This window comes from Lepus europaeus, chromosome X (assembly GCF_033115175.1).
Source record: "Lepus europaeus isolate LE1 chromosome X, mLepTim1.pri, whole genome shotgun sequence".
Classification (NCBI taxonomy): Eukaryota; Metazoa; Chordata; class Mammalia; order Lagomorpha; family Leporidae; genus Lepus; species Lepus europaeus.
The window spans coordinates 61,086,973-61,113,798 of NC_084850.1; the positions used below are offsets into that span (position 1 = coordinate 61,086,973).

General features: G+C 43.1%; 1 protein-coding gene and 1 pseudogene across 1 annotated transcript; one reads left to right on the plus strand and one right to left on the minus strand.

Moving 5' to 3' along the window:
• Positions 1–1,034: 1,034 nt before the first annotated feature.
• NKRF (NFKB repressing factor) lies at positions 1,035–26,086 on the minus strand. Its single transcript, XM_062184518.1, has 3 exons — positions 25,413–26,086; positions 6,666–6,796; positions 1,035–5,651 (listed from the first exon to the last, which is right to left on the minus strand). The coding sequence occupies exons 1-3, from the start codon at positions 25,676–25,678 to the stop codon at positions 3,694–3,696; spliced, it is 2,355 nt and encodes a 784-aa protein (XP_062040502.1). The 5' UTR covers positions 25,679–26,086; the 3' UTR covers positions 1,035–3,693.
• On the plus strand, positions 13,191–13,750 carry LOC133753778 (glycine cleavage system H protein, mitochondrial-like; annotated as a pseudogene).
• Positions 26,087–26,826: the final 740 nt, after the last annotated feature.

Genomic DNA, 26,826 nt, shown 5'->3' on the forward strand with positions numbered 1-26,826 from the left:
GTGGAAAAGCAAAAAAGGGTAGATATTGTTGGAGAGAATAATGTTTTCTTTTCAGTCTTAAGTGTTAATGCTTTTAAAAAATCTTTTAACAATATAAAATTAGGGATCGGTGCCATAGCATAGCAGGTGGAGCTGCCATATGCAATGCTGGCATCCATGTGGATGCCGGTTTGAGTCCTGGCTGCTCCACTTCTGATCCAGCTCTCGGCTATGGCCTGGGAAACCAGAAGATGGCCCAAGTCTTTGGGCCCCTGCACCTGCATGGGAGACCTGGAAGAAGCTCCTGGCTTCATATCAGCCCAGCTCTGGCCATTGCGGCAATCTGGGGAGTAGACCAGCAGGTGGAGGACCTCTCTCTGCTTCTCAAATAAATAAATCTTTAAAAATATATAAAATGATTAAATAAGATGAAGTCAATTCAGCATACATTACAGCCAATCAAAGGAATGAAATTGTCATAAGAGGTGAGAATAAACAAACCTGGGTATTGATCAATAGTTTCAGAAACCAAGACCTAACCTGGTGGTCCTTAAAATGCCTTAGCTTAAAAATAAATATCAAACTTGATAAAATGGTATCTTAAATCCTATGTAAAGTCTGTTACCTTGTTTAAACAAAATCTTGCTTCTGAAGAATAAGCCATCTGATCTTAAAAAGACATCAACAGTGACTATGACTATCACCTCTTGGTACTTGTTTGAGTGGATGGGAGTCTAAATGAAATCAAGTCCTTGTTATGCAAGTGCCCCATTCCCCATACTTAAGCCTTAATGTGGGAGAGTTCAATCTGCACTGGACATCATATCAATTGGATTGTTTCATCTAGGAGCAATGTCCTTAAGTGTGCCTAATACTTTCCCTCAGTCCATTTCTGCCTCAAAGTAGAATCACATTAAGTTGTCTTTATTTGGTGGGTAGTTTTGTATTAACTTACTGCTGTGATTGAGTACCTTGAACACTGATACTATTAATATACTTGAAGAAATTTAAGACTAGGAGTGGAAGATTTAACATTTTATTTTGTATACCTAAGAACTATTCCCAGTATCTTTCACAGGACAATCCTTTTAAAACCTCACAACAGATGCAAGCTGACCTCCCAAAACACCATGTCCACAGATAAGGCACCACAAACCACTAATTTGACCGTTCAACGTTGATTGCCTCTTTCCCCCCTTTACAATGTGCTGCCTGCCTGTAACAAAAAGTAAAAGGGACTTGCAAAGTCCCTTTTCAAATGGCACTCAGATTGGAACTTAAGCCCTCAATTCTGCACCTGCTGATATGGGGAATGATGAAGAACCAAAGTTGTAATTAGAGTCCTTTATTTAGGACCCCAGCTTCAGCTTCAGGGGTTACTCCTAACAATGGGAATGCACTGGAATACATCAATGATAAGCCCATCATTTTACAATCAAAGGAGAGGAAGAGTTAGTTCCCCAGTGTAACATATGCAAGCAATCCAAATAAAACTTCAAACTGTTCATATACCTATGCAGGTTTTAGAGCAAGGTTACTGGGTTGAACGTCCCTGCTATTTCAAAGAAAGGGAAAATAAAGGAATCAATTAAAAGAACAAAATGCAACAGCAAGGTTGTCAGCAGCTCATTCTTACCAACCCCACTTCTCAACATTATTTTATTCTCAAGCAGAGTTTAGTGACTTCACTCTAATCCTGCATCCGCATCACTGCCAAATTTGTTCTAAGAAGTTAGGAAGTCTAGCTCCTCAAATCCAGGAACCAAATTTGTGTATTTTCAGCCCAATTACTTTTGAGCCTTTTAAGCTGCATATATTTATGTTTTGTTTAACTCATATAAACAAACCAATTTATATGTAACACTTCCTATCTTTTCTTTAAGAAAACTCCATTAGGGAAGGAGAAAGAAATGTGAAGACAGAAATGAGTCAAGTTCTAAGATCCCTTAATACCCACAGCTACTCTTATTCAAAGAAATCAAGCTTTTTCCTGACTCACTAATCATAGCTCTAGGTCAGCATGCACCTTATAGTTTAACAAGAAAAACAAAAACTACCAACTATATAAAGATGTTAGCTTAGTTTTTTCACCAGTTATTAAAATATCAAGTGCCCAAAATAAACACATACCTCATTTTTCTTCCTACCAGCATTGGGAAAGACCTCACAGTGTAGGAAGGAAGAGAGTGGAAAGCAAATACCACATGCTGTGTTAGTCATTATAGGAGACTACAAGTCACAGAGATCCAGCTGTAAGGCTAATCCCTTTAGATTTTAAAAATATTCATTAAACTATAATGCTCATTTTAATGTAAAACACAAAAAAGAGGGGACAATCATTGTTATTGTGGGCCAATTACATATCAAATGTAATGTTATAAGATACTGCAAATAACCTACTTGTCCTGAACATCATTTCACTGGAGGTGTTTCACTATCAATATTCAACTGTGCTGTTACAGGTGAAGTTAGACTTGATTTACCTGAGGCACAAAACCAAAATCGCATACAAGTGAACAGCCCAAGATTTAGTTGAAGTCAACATGTTAGTCCATATGAAAAATGTGATAGGTGACCGATTCCTATCTGCTAATCATTCTATTCCTCCACATGTGCTTTGGTGCTGAAAGATTTTGTGGACACTACTTCCCTTCTCTAAGGACTGAAAGTGTTGCTACTAGGCTGCTGCTCAGAAACAGGCACACCACCATCTTGATCAACATTGGCTCCTTTTTATTCAGGAAGCATACACTAAGTCTTTTTATACATTATTTTTACATTCCAGAAATAAGCGAAAATAGCAGTTTTAAGTATGTTACAAAGTTGGCTTTTCGGGCTTAACAAGCTTTTTGAGAGAGGAACCAGCCAACTGACCTTTTCATCAAAGCACCAATGGATCCTCAGTCTTTTACCAAGCTCTACCACAGCTGTGGTTGTCTTGGATGTGCTGTACACCCAAACCGTGTGAAAGCTAAAATGGAGAGTTGCTGTGAATCTCTCTACAAGGCACCAAGAACAGTTCAAGCTTCCTTTCTTCAGACTGAGTCAGTTTGTGAAACTTTTCAATTGCTCTCTCAAGTAGTGCTCTCTCAGCATGAAGACTAGAATTTGTTAAAACTCATATATCACAAGATACAGTAAATTACTTCCAATATTCTGGAAATCACATGGTAGAAGTTATAAATAAATGAACACTAAAATTACTTTAAGAAAAATTTTACATCACTTTGTAAGGACATTTACACATACAGCACGATTTATTGTTAAACATTCACACATAGATGAAGATTGATAATACAAAATGATCTGACATTTTCAATAAGTCTGGAAATAAAACTGCAGTTTTATGGTACTTAATATTAACTTTACATATTGTTGCAGATTGCTGTGCTATGCCTTTTAAAATGAGAATTTCTTTACCAGGGTGAAATTCCACTTGGATATGTATTCTTGCTTAAACAAACTACTAAAATCTTGAGGGACACAGCAATATCAAAGACACAACAGTAAACTGCACAATTATTATCTGCTGGGTTAAGCTAATACAAGTGAACAGAATTCTTCAGATTCCAATATCTAATAATAAAGCACTATTATGAAATGAACAAGGTGAAACATCTTAAGAATGAATAGAGTCTGCAACCAGAACACGTAGCATTTCTTTAATTCACAAATCTGCCTCGTAGGCATTTACAAAATAAATTAGTTAAGCTTTCAATTTGCTTGAGGCATAACAAGTTCATAATGCCCCACCTGGCCTTCCTGTTTGAGCTGATCTAACAGGTCTTCCTTCCGTCTTTTTCTACCTACCACCAGGTACCTATCATGGCCCACCCCATGAGACTTACTCTTAAGACCATACTTCTGGGCAATCTGATGTATCTGTTTCCGTTCGTCATTAGTCAGCTCTGTAGAGAAAGTCAAATCCGTGTGGCTCTCGGAGCGGGCATAGTTTCTGATGATCTGTTCAATATCTCTCTTGGCAATTTTATTGACCCTCTCTACGTCAAGACCAAGGCCTTCCCGTTTATGCTGCTCTTTGACCGAGATAGGCTCCCGGATACCCTCACCGGATTTACCTAAACCACCACCCGTCCAACCCATCTTTCTCAGCAGCTGATTTCCTATGTTATCTTCTTTGATTTGTTGCTTGTAAGCTTCCTCTGCTGAGCGGCCTTGAATTTCATTTCGTGAAATCACATCTTCAACAGTTCCTTTCTTCAAGTTGTTAATGACAGTTGGCTGGGTCTTTTTGAGGGTTTTCACAGCTTCCCCAGCAGCTTCATATTTGACAGTTTTCTTGACTCCAACTGCTTCTGCAATTACTTCACTCTCTAGAATCACCTTGCACTTCCAGCGAAGGCCTGTCATCCTTTCATAGACGTATTCAACTGTCATTCGGTTAAACTGAGCAGTGTCGTTCAGTGTGCACACGGGGTTTGAAGAATTCTCGTAAACTACAAGATCCTTTATATCTTTCTTCTTTCCGGACCCTCTGGGTGAAGAGCCTGTATGGCATTGTGAACTTTTAACAGATGGGTAGGTGGGTTGTGTTTTCTGAAGAATTTTCAAAGCCTCATCAGCAGCTGCATGTTTACTTGTTTTCTTGGTTCCATAACCTTCAGCTAAGCAGTGATCTTGCAAAAACACTTGACAACGCCATGTGCGATTGGGCATCATCTCATATTTGTATTCAACTGACATTTTGTTGAATGAGGCAGAATTGTTAAGAATACCAATTGCATCATTTGCATTTTCTGTAATGACAAAATTGGTCCAGTGTTTGGCAGAAGCATTAAAAATCGGCTGCCCGGAAGCATCTTTACCTAGCACCACCAGGTCTTCCAGTGGTTTCAGAGCTGGAGGAAATTCATACGAAAGCATGCCAATCTGACACACCACAAGGTCCTCTCCAAATGTGTGCTTGAATTTCCGCCGGACAACTCGAACTTCAATACGTTTCTGCAAGAGTTTTACAGCTAGCTCAGTAGCTCGATCCCTGGACCCATTCTTGCTGCCAGCATAACCTGTAGTTAAGTAGATATTTTGGCATCTCACTTCACAAGCGTAACCATCTGTTAGAAGTTTTTTATTTTTGGGGATGTCAGCAGGAGGGATTTCTTTTAGAGGAGCATATATATATTCCGGATTTGTCTTACATGCTTGAATGCAACGAGTTAACATATAGGTATAATTAATCTTATCCGATCCAGAAGTCATCTCTGGATTGGAAAGGTTCTTCCAGATAGTTGCTGTTAATTTTTCAATAAAATACTGCTTCTCGGCTACCAGTGACTCAGGAAACGTCTGCGATGGTGAAGGCTCAGCAGCTGACTGAGAGTTTGCCTGCTGTGATGTGCTGCTTGGGGCAGGGTTGCCACTGTTAAAACACATGCTGCCGGTTACAGGCTGCTCTTTTGTGAAAATAAATCCTGATGAGTCACAATACTGAGAATTTCCATCTTGTATACTGAAGGAGTCTTGAGTGTAATCTTGGTAGATGTCTCTTGACATGCTGGAAAAATGTGTTTGTTCATTTACCTCTTTCGTTTGAGGGCCATGAGGATCTTCCTGTCTTTCATCATTTGAACTACTAGCTACAAAATGTACAGGCTCAAAACGAGGTCTCGCATGGAATTTGGAACCGGCTTGCTTTTTGGGAGGATTTTGACCTATGGAATGAGTGAAATTTACAATTCATTAAAATGGGAATATTTCAAAAGAACCAAGCAGGAAAATCAGTACCAACATTATTATTTTCAAACTGCCTTGTTGGTACAAGACATGTCCCACCACAAAAACTTCAAGTCATTTGAGTGAAGGGACTCAAGTATCAAGGGGTGACTCCAGAGTAAGAAGCAATGCTCCCTGTCCTTCCATGTGTAAGGGAAGATTTTTGATAGAGACCATACACTTGTATCAAGTATGTATGAGTCACTGCTACAAGACTGGGAGATCCCTTTGCACCAAATGAGCTAAAGCATGGGAAGTGTGCTGGAAGGATGTTCCAATACAATCTCGTGCCACCTATGCTGAAAAGCTCATTTAAGGGCTGCAAATGGAACAGATAGCTCTAATGCAACAGAGATGATGAGCAGAGGCACTTACAAAGCCTTACTCATTTATATCAGAGGTAGTTAATCTGATGGTGCTTTACATAGTTATGACTAAAAATCAAAGAAAACTAATTATCAAACTTTCCCAAAGGTTTTCAACTTCAAAACCTTAGTTCTGGCCTATTCTGCATAAAAAGGTTTTTGCTACACTTTATTTGTAGAACAAATAATAGGTGGAAACTATTGATTTATGGGGGATACCAAATTTAAAGCTATGAAAGAACTCTCTTTAGAAGCCATCCCAGAAACTAGAGCTTCCTCCCTGTAACACTGTTCAGTAAAAATCTGGTCCATTATGGACCCATCCAAGAAGATTAAGTTACTTAGATGCTCAAATGATTCCAGTATAAGGTTGTTCTATTCAGAGGGAGGTTCCATGGCATAGATTTAGAGACTAGCACTAAAGCATATCTTCAGTATTCTTAGTTTTCAGTTCTATTTAGTATCCTCAAAAAAAGTACATAAGTAAAAATTAAAACTCCTTTAACTTTGTGTAAGAACCAATGTTACTTAAAATTGGACATCACACTGTTTCTTCAAATCCCACCTTCCAGAAACAAGTATACTCACCATCACAAGTTGAGAGGTGGCGTTTTTGGCCTTTGGAAGGTTTGGGCAGTACTAGGTCATATGAAGGCATCTCTCCAATATCAATACCTTCAGCCATTTGGAGAATTTTTTCCATCAAGCGTGGGCTGTACCTATTTAAAATAATATGATTTACAATTAAAATGGAGAAGGATATCCTTTTTTTTTTCAAAGCTCGTTTGAGCCAGTCTTATCATTCCTCCAACAAGACTTTACTAACAGGGTATCCTGGCTATAAAACCACAGAATCAGCCCTTAAATATTTAGGTCTCAAATGACTCACTCAGGCATCAAGATATTTCAGTATAAGAGAAGACATAGAAATATAAAATCAAGAAATGTTGGCAAAGATCTTCAGTTTGAATTTAAAAATCAGAATAAACTTATTTTTCCCTTTCATATACATACAATAATAATTATATTCTTATACAAGTACAATATACATATATTGTATATTTTTATACAATACTGATTATAATAAAAATTATATTTTATACAAGTACAGTTTTAAGAGTTGCTGGGTTGGGAACAGTGTTGTGGTATAGCAGGTAAAACCGCTGCCTGCAACGCCAGCACCCCTTATGGGTGCTGGTTCATGTCCCAGATGCTTTGTGTCACTTTTTAAAAAAAGATTTATTTATTTGAAAGAGTTACAGAAAGGCAGAGGCAGAGAGAGAGAGAAAGAGAGGTCTTCCATCTGCTGGTTCACTCCCCAAATGGCCTCAATGGCCAGAGCTGAGCCAACCTGAAGCCAGGAGCCAGTAGCTTCTTTCTGGTCTCCCACGCGGGTACAGGGGCCCAAGGACTTAGGCCATCCTCCACTGCTTTCCCAGGCCATAGCAGAGAGCTGGATCAGAAGTGGAACATCTAGACTTGAACTGGCGCCCATATGGGATGCCAGAACTGCAGATAGCAGTTTACCTGCTACAGCGCTGACCCCAATGCTTCATGTCTGATTCAGTGCCCTGCTAATGGCCAAGGAAGGCAGCACAAGATGGCCTAAGTGCTTGGGCCTTTGCCATCCAAAAATGTAGGCAACCTGATAGAGTTACAGGTTCCTGGCTTTGGCCTAGCCCAGCCATGGTTCTTGTGGCCATTTTTGGGAACCAGCAAATGGAAGACCAGTATCTCTCTCTGTTCTTTCCCCTCTAACTCTGACTTTCAAATAAATAAATAAAATCTTAAAAAAACGTTGCTAGGTCATTGACATTCAGATTGTGGTCTTTATAATGTCTCATGAAAAGTAATCAGGATCCTTAGAGAAATGGCTGACTCTAAGTCAGGGGCAAGAAATGTCTATGATGGAGCAGGCATTAGGGCATACTGGGTTGAGCAGCAACCTGTGATGATGGCCTTCCAACAGATCAAGTCCTGGCTGCTCCACTTCCAATCCAGCTCCCTGCTAATGTGCCTGAGAAAGCAGCAGAAGATGGCCCAAGTGCTTGGGTCCCTGTCACCCACGTGGGAGACACTGATGAAGCTCTTGGATCCTGGCTTCAGCCTGGGCCAACTCTAGCCATTGTGGCCATTTGGGCAGTGAACTAGTGGATGGAAATTCTCTGTGTCTTTCTCTCTGTGTAACTCTAGATTTCAAATAGATGACAAGGAAGTTGTCCAAGACCACAGGGCTATGTCAAATGGACTCAGAAGCCAATTTGGGTAGACTTCTACTGGCAAAGTGAGCCAACACGAGTATCAGTAAGAACAATAATAGCACTGGATTAAAGGGCATTAAATATGTTCAGAACCCATTAGCTCATAATGGTACTTACAAACACATTATTGGTCACCTTTGGAGGATAGAGGGAATAAGGCATTATTCTGCAAGCGGGTAAACATTAAAGGCAGGAAGCAAGCATTTTCCCTACATTTTCCTATACAAATTGTACCTCAGAGTAACCACAGAGTTATTGAAGAAAATCTGTTTTACAGAAGCACTCCAGCTACTAAGTGAAGAACTAATGGACCACTACCATTTTCAAACCATAATAACGTAATAGATGATCATCATGGCTGCTAAACTCAACAGGGGAAAAGTAGGTGGGTGAAAACTCAGAAACAGACCCACACAAATATTCTCAACTTATTGTTGGTAAAGGTGTAAAAGCAATTCGATTCAAATTAACAAACAGTGCCAATACAAGTGGGCATCTATAGGCAACTAAACAAACAAAATCCACAACCTAAACTTCAAACGTTATAGAAAAAATAGCTCAAAATGCATCATGGACTTAAATGCAAAGCCATAAAGCTTTTTATAAAAAACAAAGGAGAGGGGGCCGCCACTGTGGCACTGTGGGTTAACGCCCTGGCCTGAAGCACCGGCATCCCATATGGGCACCGGTTCTAGTCCCGGCTGCTCCTCTTCCAATCCAGCTCTCTGCTGTGGCCTGGGAAAGCAGTAGAAGATGGCCCAAGTGCTTGGGCCCCTGCACCCATGTGGGAGACCTGGAAGAAGCTCCTGGCTCCTGGCTTTGGATCGGCGCAGCTCCAGCCATTGTGGCCATCTGGGTAGTGAGCCATCGGGTGGAAGACCTCTCTACCTCTCTCTGTAACTCTTTCAAATAAATAAAATAAATCTAAGAAAAAAAATAAAGGAGAAAATTGTCACGATCTAGGACTAGGCTAAAGTTCTCGTGGACCAAAAGTATGGTCCAGGAGAGGAAATAGTGATAAAACATGTCTCATCAAAATTAAAACACCTTGGCCTTAAAAGACCTTGTGAAGAAGATAAGAATCCAGGTACAGACTGGGAGAAAATATATTCAAAGCATACACTTGACAGAAGATTAATATCTAGCATAAAGATCTCAAAACTGAACAGTAACAAAGAAATCAGATTAGGAAATGAGTAAAAGACATGAGCGGGGGGGCGGGGGGGAGCCATTGTAATCCATAAACTGTACTTCGGAAATTTATATTCATTAAATAAAAGCTTTAAAAAAAAAAGACATGAGCAGAATATTTCACCCAAGAAGACAGACCAACTGCAAAGCATATAAAAAGATATCCAACATCATTAGCCACCAGGGTAATGTGATTTAAAACCCCAATGAAGGGGCCTCATCCCAGCCAGGTGGGTTAATTGGCAGCCTGCAACAGCAGCATCCCATATCAGAGCACCCATTCAAGTCCTAGTTGCTCTGCTTCCAATACCGTTCTCTATTAATGTGTCTGGGAGGGTAGCGGAAGATGGCCCAGATATTTGGGACCCTATCACTTACATGGGAGACCTGGATGGAGTTCCAGGCTCCTGGGTTCAGCCTTGCCCATTCCTGGCCACTGTGGCCATTTCAGGATTGAACCAGTGGATGAAGGACTTCTTTTTTTTTTTAAAGATTTTATTTATTTATTTGAGAGTTAGAGTTACAGACAGTGAGAAAAAGAGACAGAGAGAAAGGTCTTCCTTCTGTTGGTTCACTCCCCAGATGGCCGCAACGGCCGGAGCTGAGCCGATCCAAAGCCAGGAGCCAGGTGCTTCTTCCCAGTCTCCCACGTGGGTGCAGGGGCCCAAGCACTTGGGCCATCTTCTATTGCTTTCCCAGGCCATAGCAGAGAGCTGGATCGGAAGTGGAGCAGCTGGGACTAGGACTGGCACCCATATGGGATGCCGGCACCGTAGGGAGAGGATTAACCTACTGCGCCATGGCGCGGGCCCCTGGATGACCTCTTTCTGTGCGCGCCCCCTTCCAACTCTCCGTGAGACCACCTTTCAAATAAATAAAAATAAATCTTTTAAAAAAACACAATGTGATATCACTACACACCTATCAGAATGGCAAGAATGTGGAGGGTTCATTCAGACACTGCTGGTGAGGATATAAAGTTGCAGTTTCTAATAAAATCAGACATCAATTACCACATAATCTAGCAATCGTCCTCTTGGACACTTACCTCAGAGAAATAGATTTTCACTCAAAGACCTGTATACAAATGGTCATAGAAGCTTTATTTGTAGAAGCCCAAAACTGCAACCAGCCATTCTTCAAGAAGTGAATGGCTAAACTTTGGTACACACAAACCATGGACAATTATTCAGCAACAAAAAGGAACAAACTAGTCATACATACAATAGTGTGTACGAGTGGGAGGGAGATGGCTGTGGTTATAAAAGGACAACATGAGGGATTCTTGTGGTACTGGAACTGTCCAATATCTTGACTATGGTGGTAGATACATAAACCTATACGTGTGATAAATTCTATAGAACTAAATTACAATTACTAGTAAAACAGAGGACTGAGGAATAAGGACAATGTCCTTATCCTACTTATGGTAATAAATAGTAATTTAAAAAATTTATCACTGGAGAAACTGCGTAAAGAGCACTGGACATCTCTGTGTTATTTCGACAATGGCATATGAATCTACAATTATCTCAATAAAAAATTTAATAATAGAGAATTTTATCTAAATCTTTTTTTTTTTTTTTTGGACAGGCAGAGTAGACCGAGAGAGAGAGAGACAGAGAAAGATCTTCCTTTCCCATTGGTTCACCCTCCAATGGCCGCTACAGCCGGCGCACCGTGCTGATCCAAAGCCAGGAGCCAGGTGCTTCTCCTGGTCTCCCATGCGGGTGCAGGACCCAAGCACTTGGGCCCTCCACTACACTTCCGGGCCACAACAGAGAGCTGGACTGGAAGAGGAGCAACCGGGACAGAATCCGGCGCCCCGACCGGGACTAGAACCCCAGGTGCTGGCACCACAGGCAGAGGATTAGCCTAGTGAGCCGCGGCGCCTGCCTCTAAATCTTAACATCACTAAAAGTGGGACAAGCATGGCTTCTGATGTGACACAATGTGACATACAAAGCACTACCCATAAAACATTTCCGCCCACCAAATAACCGAATCTCAATCTAATCAAGCCCCTAACTCTCAGAAATACGTTAAATACCACCAAAAGAACATAACCAGCCAAATCTCGAATGAGGGACAAGTGTGTGATGACTTAATTTTTTTTTATCAAATAAATGATATGAAAATAAAAAGGAAGAGAAATGGTTACAGGTTATAGGAAAGAGATCAAATACATTGTGTGGACTTTGTATCATGAATCAAACCAACTGTAAAAAGACATTTGAGGGATGGACATTTGGCTTAGTAGTTAATATGTCAGTAAGGACACCTGGATTCAAGTCCTGGCTCCACTCCTGCTTCAAGCTGCCTGCTGGGAAGTTTCCCATTGCCCATGTGGGAGATTCAGATTAAGTTCCTAGTTCCAGTCCAACCCATCACTGTGGGCATTTCTGTTTCCGTTTACATCTGTCTGTCTCTCTCCAAAACAAACAAACAAAAAGACTTGAGAAAAAGAATTGAACATGAACCAGGCACTGGATAATTTTAAGAGATTACTACTTTGTTCAGTATTAACAATTGTACTATGACTTTTTATTTTTTAAATTTATTTATTTGAAGGGCAGAGTTACAGAGAGAGAGAGAGAGAGAGGGAGAGAGAGAGAAAAGAGGAATCTTCCATCTGCTGGTTTACTTCCCAAGTGGCTGCATCAGCTGGAGCTAGGCCAGGCTGAAGCCAGGAGCCAGGAACTCCACGTGGATAGCAGGGGTCCAAGTGTTTGGGCCATCTTCTGCTGCTTTCCCAGACACATTAGCAGGGAGCTGGAATGGAAGTGGAGCAGCCAGGACTTGAACCACTCTCATATGGGATGCTGGCATCAAAGGTGGCAACTTAACCCACTGCACCACAATACTGGTCTCTTGTGACTGTAAAAAATTCTTATGAGACACAGATATATAATGAAGTATAAACAAGTGAAATATCAAAATTCTCTTCAATATTCCCCAGACTACCCTCCACTAGAAAATGGGGTAGAATAGATAACATAAGAAAGGTAGCAGAACAGATTGCTTATAATTGCCAAGTGATGAGTACATGAAAGTTCATTAAACTTTTCTCTCCTTTTGTCTGTTTGAAATTTTCCATAGCAAAAAGTTTTAAAATATATATTACAAAACAGCTTCTTGTGGTATCAGGGCATTTTAAAAAGTTCATGCAAAATACATATTATGAAAAATTATGCATGGGTTTCAAAATTTGTGGCATCAAAATAAACATTTTGATTCCAACTTTCCAGGAATTATTAAGCTTGGTTGCTTGATAGAATATCATTTTATTGCAGACAAACAAAAATCTGAGCTCAGCTCAAGTTTTAATTACCATGGGTCCTTGCTCATCCTTCCTACCTTCACAGCCTTTCCCAGCCTATAACCAAAAAAGAGATTCCTGGCAGCATTTGGGAAGAAAGTTCTGAAAACAAGTGACTATCACACCTTTACAAGAATCAGTTCTGAACATGAAGGAGGGCAATATTTGACATTCTTGGCACAGTAAGTTCCACACCCATCATATGTCTTTCCTTGCAAAGCAGAAGACAAGGAAGCCTTCCTTGACAGATTACTGGAAGTTAGCGCAACTGTAACCTGCACTTCCTACTGATATCTGCTGCTGCTAACACCCATACTTTAAATATCAAGAGTGACTCGGAACATGGCGCTGTGAGTGGCATGGAGTGTGTGGACCATGGCCTGCAGCCTGGTTGTGGCCTCGATGCCTGCTGCACCCTGCTCGCCTTTGCCCTGGTGACTATAGGCGGGTGCCATCCAGATGCTGTGCACTGGACCCGCTCTGTTCTCAGTGCGTAAATTCACAGAGAAACATGAATGGATAACAACAGAAAGTGGTATTGGGACAATGGGAATCAGCAATTTTTCACAGGAAGCTTTGGGAGATGCTGTTTATTGTAGTCTGCCTGAAGTTGGGACAAAATTGAAAAAACAAAACGAGTTTGGTGCTTTGGAAAGTGTGAAAGCTGCTAGTGAACTCTGTTCTCCTCAATCAGGAGAAGTAATTGAAATTAATGAAGCCCTTGTAGAAAACCCAAGACTCATGAACAAATCTTGTTATGAAGATGGTTGGCTGATCAAGATGACACTGAGTAACCTTTCAGAACTAGATGAACTAATGAGTGAAGAAGCCTATGAGAAATACATAAAATCTACTGAGGAATGAAAGTGGAACCCTTACATGAACTAGCATGGAATAACTTAATCCAGCAAAGTTTTACCTTAAATTAGTGGCAGACACGACTTAAATTAACAACTTCTAGCAATAATGATGGGAAGAAATACTACTTTCAACTCTGGTACTGGAAGAAAATACCCCCTAACTCTGTAATGACTGCAGATGAACACAACATACATCTTTTCCATAGTACCTTGTGATTTTTATACTAGGCTCTAGGCACTAGTATTCAGAATACATGAAGTTATCTGTGGTAAAAACTAGTTATACAAATAATGTAATTCAAGGATAACATTATTATCTTAAGCCTTATGTAATTTTATAACTTGCTTATATCCATCCCTGGATTGGGGTCAAAATATGTAATGATCTTTCCATTGGAAGTAGCTGGGAATGCACAACAGTTTTTGTTAGTTGTACAGTGCCAGAGAAAAGAACAATACTATCTTAATTTTGCAATATACATTTGCTAGTGCTGTTTTATAGAGTGAAACAGCAGCGCTACAGAAAAATAACATAGTAAAATTCTCAACTTTCTCATTAAAAAAAGTGATTCTATTTTCATTTATTCTCATCTGAGCATTAGAAAACAGTCTAAAACATAAATTCCACATATCACTTTGATTCAGAGTTGGAATTCCACTTTAACAAAAGACTGAGATGAAGTCTAAAATTCTTTTTTTAGTCATTAATACGATCATTAGATTTCATCCCTATTTTAAAAATTAGCCAGAGAGCAGCTATCGAAGGATGAAGATGAGTATGCAAATGTGAAATCAGCCAAGGCAGTAGGGCTTTCATTACTGTTTTCCATGGTGTATTTTTTCATAACCAGCATTGCGGTATGACAGGTTAAGCCGCCACCATATGGGCACCAGTTGCTTCACTTCTGACGCAGGTCCCTGCTAATATGCCTGGAAAAGCAGGAAGATGGCCCCCAAATGCTTGGGACCCTGCAACCATGTGGGAGACCTGGATGAAACTCATGTCTCCTGGTTTCAACCTGGCCAAGCCCTGACATTGTGGCCATTTGGGGAGTGAACCGGCAGATGGACTCTCTCTCTCTCTTTCCCTCTATGTCACTTTGCCTTTCAAACAATTTTTTTTGAAAGATAGAGTTAGACAGAGAGAGAGAAAGGTCTTCCTCCTTGGTTCACTCCCCATATGGCCGCTACGGCCGGAGCTGTGCCTATCTGAAGCCGGGAGCTTCTTCCTGGTCTCCCATACAGGTGCAGGGGTCCAAGGACTTGGGCCATCCTCCACTGCCCTCCCAGGCCACAGCAGAGAGCTGGACTGGAAGAGGAGCAACCGGGGCTAGAACCTGGCGCCCATATAGGATGCCGGAGCTGCAGGGGGAGGATTAACCAAGTGAGCCACAGTGCCAGCCCCTCAAATAAATCTTAAAAACACCTGCAACTCCAGAAATTTTAGAAAATCCACCAAGGGGCCAGCACTGTTGGCGTGGCGGGTAAAGCTGCCACCTGCAGTGCTGGCACCCTATATGGGCACTGGTTCAAGTCCTGGTTGCTCTACTTCTGATCCAGCTCTCTGCTATGGCCTGAGAAAGCAGTGGAGGATGGCCCAAGTTCTTGGGCCCCTGCACCCATGTGGGAGACCTGGAAGAAGCTCCTGGCTCCTGGCTTCAGATCAGTTCAGCCCTAACCATTGTGGCCATCTGGGGAGTGAACCAGTGGATGAAGACCTCATTCTCTCTCTCTGCTTCTCTGTCTTTCAAATAAAATAAATAAATCTTTTTTTTTTAAGATTTATTTATTTATATGAAAGTCAGTTACACAGAGAGAGAGTAGAGGCAAAGAGAGAGAGAGGTCTTCCATCCGATGGTTTACTCCCCAATTGGCCGCAACAGCCGGAGCTGCGCTGATCCAAAGCCAGGAACCAGGAGCTTCTTCTGGGTCTCCCACGGAGGTGCAGGGGCCCAAGGACTTGGGCCATTTTCTACTGCTTTCCCAGGCCATAGCAGAGAGCTGGATCAGAAGTAGAGCAGCTGGGTTTTGAACCAGCGCCCATATGGGATGCCGACGCTTCAGTCCAGGGAGTTAACCCACTGAGTCACAGCGCTGGCCCCATAAATAAATCTTAAAAAAAGAAAATACACCAATAAAAGCATCTATAATCCTAGTCAGTGATAAATTCATATCCCCTTTTCTGTTTTTCATAACCCTCCCTGTCATCAGATCATCTACGTTGATTTGTAACATGGTAGGAATTTTTCTTTTCTTTTTGCTGTTTTTCTTTTTTAGACTTATTTATTTATTTATTTATTTGAAAGTCAGAATTACAGAGACAGAGAGAGATCTTCCATCCACTGGTTCACTCCCCAAATGGCCACAATGGCCGGGGCTAGGCCAGGCTGGAGCCAGGAGTTTCTCCCAGGTCTCTCACATGGGTGAAGGTGCCCAAGCAGTTGGGCCATCTTCCACTGCTTTCCCAGGTCATAACAGGGAGCTGGATCGGAAATGGAGCAGCTGGGACTGGAACCAGCACCCATATGGGATGCCGGCACTGCAGGAGGCGGCTTAACCTGCTGCATGACAGCACCAGCCCCTTGTTGTTTTTCTTAATTGACTCTATCATAAGCTCCAAGTTTAAAAAATTTTTATTATTTATTTGAGGGACACAGAGAGCAAGTGAGCTCACACCTGCTTAGCTGATTCTGTACTCCTGGTGCACAAAGGTCAGGAGACCAAAGCTGGGAGCCACAAACCCAATTCACTTCTCCTACAAGGGTGGCAACTATTAAAGCCATCACTTGGGGCCAGAGCTGTGGTGTAGCCACTGAAGCTGCCACCTGCAGTACTGGCATCCCATATGGGTGCTGGTTCGAATCCCAGCTGTTTGATACAGCTCTCTGCTATGGCCTGGGAAAGCAGTAGAGGATGGCCCACTTGCTTAGGCCCCTGCACCCACGTGGGAGATCTGGAAGAAGTTTCTGGCTCCTGGCTTCATATTGGCCCAGTTCTGGCCATTATAGCCATTTGGGGAGTGAACCAGAGGATAGAAGACCTCTCTCTCTCTGCTTCTCTGTAACTCTGCCTTTCAAATAAATAATCTTTTTTTAAAGCCATCAATTGTTGCTCCCCAGAGTTAGCATTAGCAGGACATTGGAATCAGGAGTCAAAGGTGGGTAGTGAATCTAGGTACTCCAACATGGGACAAGCAAGCTTAAACATATGCTGTACCATGTAAGTTTTAATAGTAATACTGCAGTCTGTGTTGCGGAATAAGATGTAAAGTATCACTGAGACAAGTTTAATATAGTAATTTTAGGATGCCTGCATACTATATATTTAAGTCTTTTTAAAAAATATTTTTAAAATTTATTTATTTGAAAGTCAGAGTTACACAGAGAAAGGGGAGGCAGAGAGAGAGAGGTCTTCCATCCGATGGTTCACTCCCTAGTTGGCTGCAATGGCCAGAGCTGCACCGATCTGAAGCCATGAGCCAGGAGCTTCTTCCAGGTCTCCCGCCCCACTTAAGTCTTTTAAGTTACTCATTTTCTCTCTCTTTTTTAAATATTTTATTTATTTATTCGAGAGGTAGAGTTACAGACAGTGAGAGGAAGAGACAGAGAGAAAAGTCTTCCTTCTGTTGGTTCACTCCCCAAATAGCTGCAACGGCCGGAGCTGTGCCGATCTGAAGCCAGGAGCTTCTTCCCGGTCTCCCATGTGGGTGCAGGGGCCCAAGCACTTGGGCCATCTTCCACTGCTTTCCCAGGCCATAGCAGAGAGCTGGACTGGAAGAGAGGCAGCTGGGACTAGAACCAGTGCCTATATGGGATGCCGGTGCCGCAGGTGGAGGATTAACCTACTGTGCCACAGCGCCAGCCTCCTCATTTTCTCTTAAAAAAGAAAAACCAAAGAACTCCAACGGTTCTTATAGTTCTCAAAGGCATCTTGTAATATACCAAGATTTCAGAAATCAGAATGCTATTCAACTGCCCCTCTATATCTAGCATATAAAAAGATGATTTTCAGGGATGGTGTTAGGGTGCAGTGGGTTAAGCTGCTAGCTGGGACATCAGCATCCCATATTGGAGCATTGGTTCAAGCCCTGGCTCTTCCACTTTAGGACTCAGCTCCCTGCAAATGTACCTGAGAAGGCAGCAGAGTACTTGGGTCCCTTCCACCCACATAGCAGAGACCTGGATGGAGCTCTTGGCCTGGCCCAGCCCCAGGCAGCCATTATGACAATCTGGGGAGTGAACCAGCTGATGGAAGATCTCTATCTCTCCCTTTGTGACTCTGCCTTTCCAAAAAAAAAATAAATCATTTGAAAATTCCCACATTCCATATCATTGTACCTGGGTCTGATACTGGGCTCTGGTTCCTGACTCCAGCTTCCTGCTAATGTAGACCCTGGGAGGCAATGGAAATAACTCAAGCAATTAAGTAATTGTACTCCTGCCACCCCATATGAGAAGTACATTAGTTCTTGACTTCCAACTTCGGTCCAGCCCAGTCCTAGCCATTGTGGGCATTTGGAGAGTGAGCAAATAGATGAGGGATTGTTGCCTCTCTAGTAAATAAAGTTTTAAAAATAAATAAAAACATGATTCCTAATGGACAAAAAAAAATTTGTTTTCATGAATCTTACATTCCTGAACATAGAGGTGCTTATATAGCTGTGAGAAGACTATAAACCATAATAATATACAATGGCACCTGAAATTTAATAAACATTCAGTAACAGTTGCTTCCAAATTTTTAAAAAGTATATTAACTGTTCTGCTAAGTCCAAATTAAAAAGTTGACTTGGAAGTGAGTGTTTAGCCTAGCAATTAAAATGCCTGGGTCTCAGTGCACATTCTGGGAGGCAGTGGCAATGGCTCAAGTAGTTAGGTTCCTGTCCCCCAAGTGGGAGACCTTGATTGAGTTCATGGCTCTGGCCTGACCCAGCCTCAGTCATTGTTGGCATCTAGGGAATAAACCAGTGGATGGGAGCTTGCTGCTCTCTCTCTGTCCCTTTCTCTGTGTGTCTAATAAAAAATAAGTAAATAATTTTTTAAAAGCTGAGGTTTGAGAATGAAGCAAAGATTAACATTTCAAAATATAAACATATTCAAACTATTCATAAGATTCCTAATGTTGGAAGTCAATGACATGCAACCAGATTGTTGATAGGTGTTTCATAACCTCCCACTTCATTACCTCATATCTTACACACTCTACATGCCATATGTAAAGGTAGTTATGATTCCAGCATAACCTACCTTTAAAATGCCAGTCTTGTATTAATGAGAAAGAAAAGAGACAGAAAGAAAAGAGACAATTAAGGGAGCAAAGTTGTTTTCATTAATATATATACTCTCAATGTCTCATTAAAGATGATTGATTAGGCCAGGATTCTACTTCTAATTCTACTGATCAAGAATGATTTGAGGGGCTGGTATTGTGGTGTAGCAGGTAAAGCTACTGCCATCATATAACGTTCATGTCCCGGCTGCTCCACTTTTGATCCTGCTCCCTGCTAATGGCTTGGGAAAAGCAGGGGAAGGTGGCCCAAGTGCTTGGGAGGCTACCATCTACACGGGAGACCCAGAAGAAGCTCTTGGCTCCTGGCTTTGGCCTAGCCCAGCCCTAGCCATTGTGGTCAACTGGGGAGAGAACCAGGGGATAGAAGATCTCTCTCTGAACTCTTTCAAAATAAATAAATCTTTAAAAAAAAAACGAATGATGGAGCTGGTGTTGTGGCATAGCAGGTAAAGCCACCGCCTGCAGTGCCAATATCCCATATAGGCACTGGTTCAAGACCCAGCTGCTCCACTTCTGATCCAGCTCTCTGCTATGGCCTGGGAAAGCAGTAGAAGATGGCCCTAGTGTGTGGGCCTCTGCACCTGCGTGCAAGACCTGGAAGCATCTCCTGGCTCCTAGCTTTGGATCGGCACAACTCCGGCCATTGCGGCCAATTGGGGAGTGACCAGTGGGTGGAAGACTCTCTCTCTGCCTCTGCCTCTCTGTAACTCTACCTTTCAAATAAATAAATAAAACTTTTTTAAAAAAAAGGAATGACTGGAAAACTGAATGTTTCAGTTAATCATTCTGTTTTATTAAATATAGATACACTATCTGCAATTTTAAGTAAAAATTGTACTGTTCCTTAGGTATCCACATAAATATTTAAGTGCTGTAAATATAGTTCAGAAGATTAGAAGACTGGACTAAGAGCAGGCATTTAACATAACAGTTAAGATGTCACTTGGATACCCACATTTCATACCAGTGTAACTGGGTTCAAGTCCTGGCTCTGCTTCCCATTCCAGCTTCTTGCTAATGTTCACCCTGAGACAGCACGTGATGGCTCAAGTACCTGCTACCTATGTGGGAGACCCAGACTGAGTTCTTGAATGGCTTCAGCCTGGCCAAGCCCTGGCTGTTGCAGACATTTGGTTAGTGAACCAGCAGATGGGAGAGCTTTCTATCTCTCAAATAAATGAACAACTTTTAAAAAAGAGTAATACTAAATTTTTATTAGATACAAGACAGATCTTAGAAACTGCTTATGAAAAAAATCCTTAATAGGGTATTTAATTTGGCAATTTGAGCTCCGTTTGCCTGGACAATGAGGGGGGAATGATTAAAAGGCAGACTGAAAGATATTGCTTTACTTTATCCTGTAAAGAACAGTTCTCAGAGTGTAGTCCCTGGATCAGCAACATTAGCATCACCTGGCAACTTGTTAGAAATGCAGATTTTGGGGGTCAGTGTTGTAGCAGAGTGGGTTAAGCTGCTGCCTGGGACACCAGCATACCATGAGCGCCTATTCAAGTCCTAGCCACTCCACTTCCGATTCAGCTCCCTGCTAATTTGCCTGGGAAAATAGCAGAAGATGGCCCAAGTACTTGGGCCCCTGTCACCCATGTGGGAGACCTGGTGAAGTTCCTGCCTCCTGGCTTTGGCTTGGTCCAGCCCTGGCAACCATTTGGAGTGAACCAGCAGATGGAAGACATCTCCCTGTCTCTCCCCTTTTACTCTGTAACTCTGCCTTTCAAATAAAATAAATATCTACAAAAAAGAAAAAGAAATGCAAACACTGGGACCCCACCTCAGACCTACTGAATCAGAAACCCTGGCAGGGTCCAGCATTGAGGTAACACTGGCATCTCACACTGGAGTTCTGGTTCGAGTCCCGGCTACCTCTCTTCCAGTCCAGCTTTCTGCTAATGTGCCTGAGAAAGCAGCAGGTAATAGTCCAAGTGCTTGAGCCCTGCCACCCGTGTAGGAGGCCCAGATGGAGTTCCAGGCTCCTGGCTTCAGCCTGACCCATTTGGGGAGTGAACTCTCACTTTCTGCATGTAAATAAATAAATCTCAAAAAAAAAGGGGGGGGGGAGCCAGCGCTGTGGCATACTGGGTAAAGCAGTCACCTGCAGTGCCAGCATCCCATATGGGCGCCAGTTCTAGTCCCGGCCGCTCTACTTCCAATCCAGCTCTCTGCTATGGCCTGGGAAGGCAGTGGAAGATGGCCCAAGTCCTTGGGCCCCTGCACCCATGTGGGAATACCTGAAGGAAGCTCCTGGCTTTGGATCGGTACTGCTCCGGCTGTTGCGGCCAATTGGGGAGTGAACCAGCAGATGGAAGACCCCTCTCTGCCTCTCCTCTCTCTGTGTAACTCTTTCAAATAAATAAAATAAATCTTTAAAAAGAAAGAGAAAAGAAACCTCAGACATAGGACCTAGAAATCTGTGTCTTAACAGATGATCCTGATGCATACTTGAGAACCACAGTTACAAGAAAGAAGATATTCAAATTTATCCCATGGAAATCACCTCTATCACCAAAAGGAATGTAATATGATCTGCCTCCCTGCACATTTGAGCTCCTGATGACTTTTTTCTTATGATCAAGAAATTTTCAAATATCCTTGACCTAGGAGTTTATTTCAGTCCCAACTAAAATCAAACACAAAAAAGTCCTGTCCATGTGAAAATGTGCAGAGTTCCCTTTCTGCTATTGTTCACAACTTGGTCTGTCAGGTGATGAACTTTGAACAAGTGAGCAATTTTACTTTAGAAAGGGCTGTTCACCAAGTATTCTGCGGTTCACTCAAGAAGAGAGTATTCTGTCAACACAAAAGCTCAATCAACATCAACACTAACACCAAGTACTAGAATACAAATTTTACCCACTTGAAGACAAGAGCTAACATAAAGCCTTCCTAAACTGGAACAATATACTTGGTCCCTAGCTTTCAAGATTCTTTTTTGGCCCTTCTTTTTCTCCTGTACCTAAGTTATCAGATATAATGCAAGCCTTACTTTAAAAAAATATTTATTTATTCAAAAGAGTTACAGAGAGAGAGAGGAAGAGACAGATATTCCAACCACTGGTTTACTCCCTAAATGGCCACAATGTTCAGGACTGGGCCAGGCAGAAGCCAGGAGCTTCATCTGGGTCTCCCACATGCATGCAGGGGTCCAAACACTTGGGCCATCTTCCCCTGCTTTTCCCAGGCCATTAGCAGGGAACTTTATCAGAAGTGGAGCAGCCTGGACACAAACTAGTGCACATAAGGGATGCCTGCATTGCAGGCAGCAACTTTACCCGCTGTGCCACACAGTGTGGGCCCCAAGCACTACTTTTCAATTAAGCTAATTGATAATGCTACATCAAATGTAACATGATGATTTTAGTAAACATGCTACACACAAATGTGTACATGTACATACACAAGACATCTTGGATGCTTGAGCTTTCAATACTATCTACCACTGACCTAGTTTGTTGTGAACACCCTGGTTATGTACAAGGCTGTTCTTGCAGTGAAATCCTGAGATATAATGATGTGGCCTATATGAGTTACTTGCTTTCACTCCTGGACCATCCTTCACAAATACTGCAGCTGTGTCAAAGTGGAAACAGCAATGGACTAGAGAGCAGATCAGTCCTAGCCTGAACTGTGGGACCTTGAACAAGTCACTTAACTTCTTGGCCTCCACTTTTTTAGCTATAAAAATGATACTCATGTAATCCCAAGGTTGTTGTATTAACTCAGATCATAAATATTTAAAATGTATTCTACATTATAAAGCTGTATACATCCATTCAATTGACATAGACTTCTGGAGCAGCTACTATGCAGCAAAGGCGCTTTCCCCAAAGGACCTTACATCTAATGGGAAGGTAGGATTTATTGTCAATATAAAAGTTGGTGAGGCCGGCGCTGTTGCATAGTGGGTGAAGCCACCTGCAGTGCCAGCATCCCATATGGGCAACAGTTCGAGTCCCGGCTGCTCCACTTCCGATCCAGCTCTCTGCTATGGCTTGGGAAAGCAGTGGAGGATGGCTCAAGTCTTTGGACCCCTGCACCCTCGTGAGAGACCTAGAAGAAGCTCCTGGCTTCGGATTGGCACAGCTCTGGTGGTTGCAGCCAACTGGGGAGTGAACCAGTGGATGGAAGACCTCTCTCTCTGCATCTTCTCTCTTTGTAACTCTGCCTTTCAAATAAATAAATAAATCTTTAAAACAAAAAGATGGCTATGCTCCTTTCCATTTTTTTTAAGGAATCAGATTCCCCACATCCTTCTGTGATACTGAGATGTGATTATAGGCTAAAGATATCTTTTTAAAAATGTCATTAAGTTACATGACTTTCATACATTCTATCAACAGATTTAGGAACACAGTAGCACTTCCCCAATCCTCCCTCTCTCCTGCCTATGCTCTAACCCTTCCTTCCCCTCCCTCTCGGATTCCCACTCTTAATTTTTACAATGATCTATTTTCAGTATACTTAATGATCATATAGTTAACCCTACTCTAAGTAAAGGAGTTCAAGAAATAGTATGAAGAGAAAGAAAACAAAACTAAACACTGATCCTCAATGGAAAAGACAAGGGCTATAAACAATCATAGGTTCTCAAAATGTCTATTTCACTCCAATATGTTACATTTCAGGTAATCTATTAGTTACATGGATCAGGGAAAACACAGTATCTGTCTTTCTGGGACTGGCTTATTTCACTAAATATAATGGTTTCCAACTACAACCATCTTGCTGCAAAAGACAGGATTTCTTTCTTTTTTTTTTTTTACAGCTGAGTAGTACTCCATAGTGCATATATACCATAATTGCTTAATCCAGTCAACAACTGATGACATCTGGGTTGATTCCACATTACAGTTATTGTGAATTGTGCTGCAATGAACATGGGGATACAGATAACTCTTTCATATGTTGATTTCTTTTGGTTTGGGTAAATTCTCAGGAGTGGGATGGCTGGATCATATGGTAGGTGTGTGTTCAGATTTCTGAGGTATCTCCATACTGTCTTCCACAGTGGATGCACCAGGTTACATTCCCACCAGCAGTGGATCAGGGCACAATAAAGGTACCTTTTTTACTGCAAGAATAACATTGTTAGGTGAAGCTCAATTAGATTTCTCTGACTTGATAGTTATTAAGGCTTCCTCAGTTCCTCCAGTGAAACAATCATTATCTCTGAGGGTAGAAATTACTCTAACCTAGAGAAAATAGGAAAAAATAAACTTCTGTGATGAGAGTAAAGTATCGCACTGGATGTCCTGTTCAACAATTCGGGGTAGAAGTGGGCAATCCTACTTTTCTGCATCTGCTAGTCATTCCTGGAACTGAACTGGTTGAAACTGATCTGATCATTTTCCAGAATTTCAGAGCCTTCCTAATGAAAAACTGACTGTGAGGCAGGAATGTTGAATAAAGAAGCCTCCCTATTTATCAAAGGAATGGCTAGTTTAATAAAGGGCCAATTTAGGGATTCTGAAGGACAGAAATCCAAGAAGTCTGTATTAAAAAAAAAAAAAAAACTGCGTTGGAACCGTATTGCAGTCTCCATTGAAAGCAAAGAGCTTTCAAAGAGGCCTGTTCAGGATGCCACCAGGTTCTAGGAAAGGAAGAAAACACACACACACACACACACACAGCCAGCCCTAAAACCTCACTAGAAGCCAAATGTTAATCCCCTCATCCCGTTTAAGGTAAAAAGAGGACAATCCATTTTTTCTGTAGATATATCCATTTCTTTGTTTGAGTCCAGGCACATTATGCGCAAATCTACAGGCAAGGCTGACGCTGCGGCTCAGAGACCTGATACATATCACCTCCTCAGGAAAAGACAGTAAGACTCAGCTGGGGGCTGCAAGGAAAGGGGGCTAGTGTTTTATTCAATGAGGATGGAAGAAGAGTGGTCAAGAGACTAGGATTAGAACTGTGGGATTCCCCCAGCTCCCCACTCCCCACAGCCCCGACTGTAGAATATCCCCGCGGATACTGCATCCTTGGAAGGCCCTACGCAGGTCCGAGGTCCTAAGATTTATTTCCCACGCCCTCCAACACCACCAACCACCACAATGATCACCTCTCAATAATCCTCTTCCAGGCGCTGCTCCACCTCCATACCTGGTCCCGGAGTGGCCGCTGATCCCCGCACCCTCGTAACTGTTATACTATGCTTAGCCACCACGGTCCGCCACTCCACCCCCAGGCTAACAGAGAACCCTCTGGTGTTCCCCAGCACCTCCAAATCTCCAGGCTCCAAGGCATCATCCACATCCAGCGGCTGCCCCTATCCTGACCACCGTCACAATCGATCCACCGCGGTCCCTAACCCGACCTCCCTCAGCCCCCCCCCCCCCCCCGCCATCCTCATTCTTAGCCCGCCCCGCCCCTCCCCCTACGCGCGCCCTTCCCTCACCTGCAACCCAGGAAAACGTGGTTGGTCCAGGCGGCGGAGAGAGCGAGGAGCTGGTCGAGGGCAGCCCCCGGATAGCTGTGCAGGTGCCGACAGATGAAGCTGCGCCGCAGAGCCCACTGCCAGTCACTTTCGTGGCTATAGCGCCACTGCTCCAGCACTGGCTCTGGCGGGGGCGGCGGGAGGGGCGGCAGCGGCGGCGGCGGGAGGGGCGGCAGCGGCGGCGGCGACAGGAAGTCGCCCCCCAACAGCAGACGTCCTCCAGCCATCTTCTCCGCCCCCAAGCAGGGACCCCAGGGACGAAGCCAACTACCGACTGCGAGTCAGTGACCCGGCGGGAACAGGGATCGGTGGGAGGGGGCGCGTGAGGAGGCAGGCGCCGGAGCGCGAAGACCAACTCTCGGGTGACTGGAGTGTACGCGTGGGGGCGACCGTTTAAAGATGGGGGTGGGGGGCGCCGATGCCCGGACAGATGCCTGGTACCCCTCCAACTCGTGGACGCGCAGGACGGCTCTCGCCGCACTCACACGCACCGGGGAGGCAAAGCCAAGCCCTGCGCTCCGCACTCCACGACCCTCAGACCCACGCACTGCGCGGGGAGGGGAAGAAAGCCACCAGCTCGTTCGGCTCCCCCTCCTCTGGGCTGTAGCCTACCTACCCGCGTGCCGCCCCGAGGTTGTGAGGCCAGTGCGCATGCGCCGCGGCTGTTCCCTAACTTCAAAATCCCGTCGGAGAATCTCGCGCGACCTAGTTTTTCCCCTCCTCTGACGCCTACAGGCTTCTGACGCATTGTGGTGACTCGCGGAGGGCGGGGACTACGGAAAGGAAGTGAGGAAGGTTCTTTGGGGTTCTAGAACGTGGGTACGTTAAATCCCTGAAAGGCACCCTCAGGGTGGTGGTTGGTAGCAATCACTTCTGGCGATTTTGCTTGGATTTCTGAGTGGTGCGACAATGAGGCCGTGCCCTTTGAAAGGGATGGATTTTACTATTTTTGTTTATGTCAACTCCCCTAAGCATCTCCGCCCCCCCTGCCCCAGAGGATAGCTTGAAAAGCTTTGTGTGTCACACGCATCATTAGCTTTGTAGTTTATTATGAAAACCTGATAAAACTGAAACGCTTGCAAAGAAAATCATTGACAGTGCCTGAAGTCAACCGCTTCTATCGTCCATACTCCCCATTCCGATGGCTTACACGCAGACACTCATGTTTACACAGTTCTGATGTCTCAGTTTAAAATGTAAAAATATTACAGAATATAAAAATACAAAAGGGGCCCCTGCACTCAAGGTGGGAGACCAAGAAGCTTCTGGCTCCTGGCTTCAGATGGGACCAGCTCTGGCCATTATAACCATTTGGGGAGTGAGCTAGCAGATGGAGAATGAAAGATCTCTCTCTCTCTCTCCCCCTCCCCCTCCC